This window comes from Calonectris borealis, chromosome 4 (genome assembly GCF_964195595.1).
Source record: "Calonectris borealis chromosome 4, bCalBor7.hap1.2, whole genome shotgun sequence".
NCBI lineage: Eukaryota > Metazoa > Chordata > Aves > Procellariiformes > Procellariidae > Calonectris > Calonectris borealis.
Genome location: NC_134315.1, coordinates 26,981,949 through 26,989,922, shown reverse-complemented (window position 1 = coordinate 26,989,922; position 7,974 = coordinate 26,981,949). Strand labels below are relative to the sequence as shown.

At 41.1% G+C, this 7,974-nt stretch overlaps 1 protein-coding gene across 1 annotated transcript; it reads right to left on the bottom strand.

Moving 5' to 3' along the window:
• Positions 1–428: 428 nt before the first annotated feature.
• CHRNA9 (cholinergic receptor nicotinic alpha 9 subunit) lies at positions 429–6,274 on the bottom strand. Its single transcript, XM_075148952.1, has 5 exons — positions 6,205–6,274; positions 4,955–5,100; positions 3,998–4,152; positions 2,798–3,330; positions 429–985 (listed from the first exon to the last, which is right to left on the bottom strand). The coding sequence occupies exons 1-5, from the start codon at positions 6,272–6,274 to the stop codon at positions 429–431; spliced, it is 1,461 nt and encodes a 486-aa protein (XP_075005053.1).
• Positions 6,275–7,974: the final 1,700 nt, after the last annotated feature.

The window sequence follows — 7,974 nt, the reverse complement described above, 5'->3', positions numbered from 1 at the left end:
TTCCAGGAACTGCCACCATGTCACAAATACATGTATTTTTTTTCTAGGGGAGAGAAAGGGCTAGTCAAGTTACAAAGTGCAGAGATGCAGCCCTCTGAATACACTGCTCCCTGCTAGGCTGTCCGCTCCATCACTGCAATGCTCCACCCCATTCAGCCTGAAGTCATGGCCACCACCCATCAAGATGGAGCACAGAGTGCTTACCCAGCAGCCTCATCAGGGCTGCACTCCCGTAACTAAAGAGCAAGGACAGTCACTAACAAAGCCCTCAGCTGAGCAATGTCTCAACACGCTGTTGCAGCCTACAGAATCAATTTGTTTGTTGTTACAGATGCAGAATACAAAGATCTCAAAAGCACCCCTGTCCCAGAGCTCCACTGAAACAAGCTAATCCAGTATATTCAGATTTACAAAAACTTCATTTTCAGTTAAGCTGCTTTCCCAATGATCAGCACGCTCATAAAAAACACCATGATAAAGAAAATCCACATGAAAAACCTGTCCATCACTTTTGCGACTTTTTTCCACTCAATTCCTTTCGCCCGGTTTGCTTTATGGTCTCGAACACAATTAGCAATATACTCGATATTTTTAATCAGCATTTTGTAACAGGAACAGCAATTAACAGTCTCCCTAACATTTTCACCATGAACTCCATAGCTTTTACTCAAATTTCCATTGAGCTTCTCCTTGAGATCACAGTCATCTTTCCTATCGGAAAGAGGACTCCTTACCTCTTTTTGCCTCCTCTGACACCCATCATCCCCCTCTAACTTACGTTCTTCTTCCTTCTCTCTTTTTGGACTTGTGCAATTTTCACCCACATCATAAACAAAAAAAATTTTTGACATGTAGTCCAAAATAATCACCCTGGCCCATTGTGGAACAGGCTTTGCTTCTGAGCCACAGTGATGGAGATTCATTATAATGATCGTCAATGCAGTGGAAGCTGTGATCATGGTCATAGTTGCTATGTAATACTTTCCTGGAACACAAAATAAAATCATATTAAAGATGCTACCCTAATAAAAAACTCAATGCAGAAATAACAATGTGACAACAGAGTGCTAACCATAAGTGCAAGTGAAACCAATTTTTAATCACCCTGATTCTCTGTACTTAGATCACACTGAATTTACCACTTAAAAAACAAAGATTAAAGCCACTAAAATAAAGCCTCATACTCATTACTGACATGCCTTTATCAAATGAGTAAGTGAATATTGTATTAGCATGGTAAATATTTGCAAGCCAAAACCTCTGATTTCTCAAAATATACCCATTCAAAAAACAGCTTAAAAATGTTTATCAGGAGCCTTGCTCTTGTCCTGGTGTCTGTAAAATCCCAACGTTGATGGCTTCATGTGGCACATTAGAAATCCCACTTCCTGATGTATTCAAGTGTATCACCACTTTTGTTGAGCTATTGACGCACCCCACACCAGCAGATGGATGCCTTCCCATTCACACAGGCCAGTGAATATCCAGACCTTGCTGGTGTCCACAGCCAGCGCGCTGACAGCTACGAGGCCAGGCAGAGCTGAAGGGTGGCTCCAGTGCCTGTTGAGATTTGTTGTCTGGATTTTCTTCAGACTGTACAAATTTTAGCATGGCTAGTCCAAACAAGGACACAGCTCATTCTTGTCAGGAATAGATAACAAATGCAGTGAATGCAAGCTGTGCCCCTCAGCCACTGCTTTTCACAGCTGAAGTACCCAACTGACCAGCTAATGTGCCTATGCAAAGAGGCAGCCCCCAGCCCTGCTCTGCTGCTGCGCAGCCTCTGCAGGAAAAGCAAGGGCTGGCATCGATGACACACGACATGCCACCGCCAAGTGTGGTACGAACCCAGTTTTCAAGGGGGTTGGAAAGGATGGTGAGGGAGAGCGAGGGAACAGAGAAAGCAGACTGAGGTTAGGTCCTGGCTCCTTAATTTAGGCAGCGTGATAGAAGGGTAGGGAAGGTACTGCAGTACAGCAAGCCCATATTCTAGGCAGAAACAGTTGCTGTGGTGTGGGAAATGCATTCAACTTTCCTATTCATTGACCACTGTTTTGTCTCAGCCATACAGTTTTTCATATAAACAGTAATAACAAGAATAAAAATAATGAGATCTGAATTATCCTAATGAAGCTGGAAGCCAGTGTGGAGGCAACTGTTTTCCCAGTCCTCCAGAAATCCCACCAGGGCAGCCAGGCAGCCTCCTGCCCCAGGGGGCAGATGAGCCAGGGGCAGGAGGAGGGTCCTGGCAGAAGGCAGAGGGGATAGTGCTGAACACAACCCTTTCACTACACATCAGCTCTTCCGAACTCTCGAATGTAAATTAAAATTCAGCATAACGGATTGCTAGGCATTACAATTCAATGTAAAAATTGTCAGATATTAACTCAACCCTGAGTGTCCCAGCCAGGCCATCCAACCATCTGGATCAGACAGAAGCATATCTTGAAACAGTACAACCTTGTGCAGACAGCTCTTGCTTACACTTTGTACTCTGGTTCTAAAATTGTTTTCCATTACTAGCTTTATTACAATATGTGATAAAATAATTCTAAATTTCTAACTATATTTAATAAACAGAAATAGCTAGCTCATATACAATTTAAAATAAGCACAAAATAACCTTAAAGAGCTTCAGCATACCTGTACAAATTCCACGCTCATTTTAAGTATTTCACTATGTTTTAAAAATGCAGCACCTTTATCTTCCCAGAAATCACAAACTACATATGGTCTCCCTGACATACAGCCCTGCTATTAACAAGCCATGTTTAAAGACAAAGCGTGTAAAGCTCACCTATCAAAGGTACGTTTTCAGATGGAGGCATGATCTCTGCAACCATCAGCTGGAACACAGTCAGAGCAAGAAGAACCGTAACGCCCAGAGACACTTTTTCCCCAGAGTCTGCAGGGAGATAGAATCCCAGTGGGGCCAGGAAAGAGATCAAAATGCAAGGAAGCAACAGATTAAATATGTAGAAAGACGACTTCCTTTTCAAAATAAGTGTGAAAGTCACATCTGGATAAGGCTCAGAGCAGCAGCCATAAGTGATGACGTTCTTAACCGCTGGCATACCATGAATCTCCCATTCCACATCTTCTATGAAGTCAGAGAGGTCACCACTATCAAGAGAATTGATGATGTCTACCTGATTACCATTATAAGTCCAGGACCCAAAGGTAAGGTTACACTGCTGGCTGTCAAAAGGAAAATAAGATACATCCACTACACATGAGCTCTTTGTGATAGCAGGTGCATCCCAAGTGATTTTTCCATCATATCTCAACACAACATTAGTATTCACTGGTTCTGAAAAGTCATCATCGGCCCTAAAAGACAGAAAAGGGACAGTCAGGATGGACAGGCAACAACCTAGAGTGTGGCCAGGGAAGGGGGGCAGGGGGAAGACCCTTGCTTCACACCATTAAAAGCATGCTTCTGAAATCATATTTATAGTGAATTTTATTAGGAACTTACTATTAACTATTATTTACAGGTAGCAGTGCCCATTAATGCCAAACATCAGTGCTGCTAAATTATGTTGTATTTGTTGGCCATAGCTTCTTCAAACTTGACTTCAGACAGGATACAGTAGGATAAGAATCCATTCAAAGATGAAAATAATCTGCTGGTCACTACTGGGCTGGGAGAGCAGACAAGGAGTGCAGTCTTCATGTGGCACCTTTTTGTGGGCACAAAATCTTACAGAGCTCTTCAGCAGCCTCAGCAGAAAGCACTTCAGACTGCCAGGGTATTCAATTCCCAGGGCAGAGAAATTCAGAGCAGTTTTGGCTGTGTAGCATAATCAATTGCTAAATCCTGTCTATGGCTTTATTGCAAAATATTTAGATGATCAACAACAAACGTTAAGACAACAAACATGCCCCTTGCTAAGGTAAGGTGAAGTGATGAAAGTTCAGACTCTCTCAATTCCTCCTTCAACCCCCTCCCTCCCTCAGACAAATATTCAAGCTGATTTTCTCCAGCCACACTCACTTGTTATATAGGACAATATCTGGTCTCCAAACCAAATTGCTTGGAATCCTAATAGAATCCAACCCATCATATTTATCCTTGTCCCATTTGAGGTATGCATCATACCAACTTTGTCGAATCCATAAGTAAGCTGACAAAATCTGGTTCCTTTCATCCTGCATAAAAATGTAGAAATACTTCTAGCTGAAGGTGACAAAAGCACATCTTAGATGCAGACAGCATTTGTTGTACAGCTTTAAAGTAGTGCCCAAAACAGGCCAGAATGCTGACAGGCCACAAGAGTACTTCTCAGACAGGTACATATGCCCATACACTGAACAGGGAGCTTATTTATTTGGACTTTCTCTTGTCCAAACTTCTTCCCCCTGTACCCTCCCTTAGCTTTAATCATAGTTGTCTAAGGCCCCCAGTATCTTAAGAATTTCCTTTTGCAAGCTTCAGAATACCAAACAGCTAACAGATTAAGTCTAACAAATTCTCTGAAAGTTTGGTGAGGCCTTGAAGTTGTAATTGAGAAGTCACAAAACTGATTTTACGTTCTCCTTCCAGACATATTTTCTTTTGCCTTAAAAGTATATCTGGCTGAACCAAATTTATAAAAAAGTTACTGAAGGCTAAAATAGGTAGTTTATGTAGAAATTACTGCATCTTAGAAAAAGCATTTGCTTTTTCTATTTAAAATTCAGCAAAAGCTGCCTGGAGGGTGTGATATCAACACCGAACTATAAAAGAAGTCTTAACAATTCAGCAGCTGTAAATTTGCAGACTTATAATGGAAGTCTTAGTGTTGCGATCAGATAAGAATCTACAAAGAACTGGAGAACATGACCCTGGTGAGGAAGCATTACTGAAGTTGTCACAATAAAATGCAAGTTGCTCTTCCTACTCCAAGCAAAAGGTTTACAGCTAGTACATTTCTGCACATCTTTAGAAAAAGAGAACTGTACTCTTACTCACCATGTCTTTAATTTGGGACAATGTGATCTGGAGGGTGACATTCAGTACTTTATCTGTGTCTTCCACCGGTCTTAGAGCATTTGAGTAGTCTTCAAACAGTTCATTAAACAGCATGTGAGCATATTTTCCTTTGGCTGAATCTACAACTAGATAACACAGATTTGTTCAGTACATCAAATTAAGCACTGAGCAGTACCAGAAGACATCCTCTTTCTACAGCTTCAAGTAGTATTTGCTATAACTACATTTATCATTCACATACTGTAGAATATAATTTAGACTGTAGAATATAATTTAGTGCGGAAACAGAAGTAAACTTGATCAAGCTATGCAAATAAGGACACCTGTAGTAAATGAATAGCTAACTCCAGCTTTTCGCACCCACTGAAAAAAACCCTCTGCATGCAGAGATTCCTGCCTTTTTGAAGGTAAACATCATTACCTTTATTTTACCGATCTTTTTCATAGACACTGAGATTATTGATTTACAGTCACACATCTGCCATGCTAAAATGAGAAGCAAAGTCTGAAGTCAAATCTGCTCCCAGGCTAATGACTTGTGATATCTCCCTAAATGCAGCACTGATTCATGCTACTTTCAGAATTTAACCCCCTTTTTTTTTTTGACTGCCACCTGGAAAAAGCCTGAGCTGCTTTTCTTCACAAACTGGCAATAGCATGACGTATGAACACATCCTTGGATTAACACCTTTCTCAAACCATGCATTTGGAGATGCTTCTTGCTATCCAGACTTAGTCACTAAAGATAATCCACTGAAACTTTAGATTTTAAATGAATGACACCTTTGCTCTTCCATGCTGTTTTGTGCATCACAATTTCTCTAGGCAACATCTGTATTACCTTTAGATAGATTCACACATTTCTGCAAGCAAAGGGCAAGGACAGTAACACTCACAAGACTTGCACAAATGCCAGCTGGCACTATTTAAGAAGCAACTGCTTTGGAGTACATCACTCTCCAGTGACTCACAGGGACTTCTGGACTAATTAGAGTTCAAAGAAAACCTTTCTGATTAAAAAGAAATCCTAACAAATCAAAGCTTCACAAAGAGCATTTAAGTTCTTTATGTACATGATTATTCATTTTGTCTATGCATCAGTGAGACAAAGTAAAACAAAACAGATGAAAGACCTCTGGAACTCAACCATGTAAGACATCAGGACACCAGCTCCTATTTGAGTAAAATAAACCTCAATGCAACATTTAGCTATCAAGCAGTATTCTCACCTTGAAGTATCACTGCTGTGAACAGCAACCACAGAGAGACGTAAAAGGAGGACAGGCTATTTCTCTTCATTTCTGGACCTTAAATAAAACTGTTCACCCAAGGGCACAAAAATGTTTATCTAAAACTAACCATTCAAAACTAACAACAACAAAAAAAATCAAGTTGCACAGCAACATAAAGATGCTGAGGCACTGATGAGCTGCTAGAAGCAACTGAGTCCTCCCTCAGCGCAGCTGTCAGAATTCTAGAGCGATCGATGGCCTTTGTCCCTGCCGCTGCCGGGGGCTCTGACCAGCCCTCCCTCTCTCCGTAACCTGAGCTGCCCGCTCCGAAGCTAATGCTGAGGGAGAAGACAAACGGGTGGGTGATCAGTAGGAAAACTGTATTCCATCGCATTTTTTACTACAAATGCAAGATTTTGACCAATTTATGAAGAGCCCTTTTGCATTTCTTTGGTGGGCCACGTGTTACTGCCCCTATGTTCAGCAATAGCTTGCTCAGAACCAGTTCTGTGGAACCTGTGGACTCTCACAAAAAAGTGGTCTGCCTCAGTACTTTAATTGGTATAGTCACACTGCACATCACACATCCAATATGTTCACACAGAAAAAAAAACCCGACACCCCCACAGCCTACCTACTCCCATGCTGACAAAACAATGTTTTCACCTACCAAAGTGATGCTACATGGAAGAGATGCAGCTACACCAAAGTTGGACAACACAGGCAACATTTGCAGTAGCCCAGTATCGCTGTGCAAACAAGAACTTCCACTGGCGTAGACAACTCTGAGACCAGTACTCAGCACAGTAAATCAGAAGCAAAACTGGACCCTGCAGACAAAATGCCATTTCTCAATGGAGTATAATTTTCCCCAGGTGAACTTGACACGACTTTACAAAGAATTACAGAATTACGGGACAGCTCTTGCATTTAGCCAGAAGACTTACAGTAGAGAAATATGAATATGAACCAGTACCACACCTGGCCTCCTGTCTACCCCGATGGTCAGAACTTCATTAGCTCTGTCTATATTACTCATTTTGCCAAGTTAGCTTCCTAGTACTGCAGGCATTTTCTTACAAGTTTCTCACAGAGGAGATGATTTCCTCCTTTCCATAGTCCAATCCATTCTTCATGATATACTGCAGTCCTTTTTGCCATCCTTTTAGAACAGGTAACAGAAAACAGTCACTAAAATAGAAAGGTGAAAAGATAGAATGAACTACCAGCAAAAAGAATTAGTCCAGAGTAGTTCTGATCCACACAAAATACAAAATACTGTTGCTTTACTCTTGTGTCATCTTTTGGCTCGAAGGAAGCTGATCCCTCCATACACATAATTTCTATATAGTAGCACTCCTGGCACTCACTGGCTAATGTTTGTGTTTTCGTGGGGTCTATAAATCAATTACATTTATGGCCAGGTTTAATAGGTAAGCAATAAATTATTTCAGTCAAAGCACCTGTAATGAAATCCATCTCCATCACTTCATTTGCTGAATTGTCAAAGGGGAAAAAAGTGGAAAACAGTTTACAAGTCAAAAAGGTCCGAGCAGCCCACAGGCAGTATGTAATAACCTGCTTTTTCTGTGGGAAGAAGGTATATGCTGTTAGAGACAACAAACATCAGAGACGAAAGATGAAAGGTTTTTTGGATACAGTCAGATCAGTGCATTCTCAAGGGATACCTTTAGTCTACAGTACATTGCCATTATGTCAGCAAGTAGCTACCGCTCCGCTTCTCTTACTATAATTACAAGAGTGACC

Bases quoted from the DNA above. Each gene is read 5' to 3' on its own strand.
- CHRNA9 (XM_075148952.1), bottom strand. From the start codon at position 6,274: ATGAAGAGAAATAGCCTGTCCTCCTTTTACGTCTCTCTGTGGTTGCTG. The intron at 5,101-6,204 runs GTGAGAATACTG...TGTGTTATCTAG, and splicing joins CACAGCAGTGATACTTCAAG to TTGTAGATTCAGCCAAAGGA. The intron at 4,153-4,954 runs GTGAGTAAGAGT...ATTTTTATGCAG, and splicing joins TGTCCCAAATTAAAGACATG to GATGAAAGGAACCAGATTTT.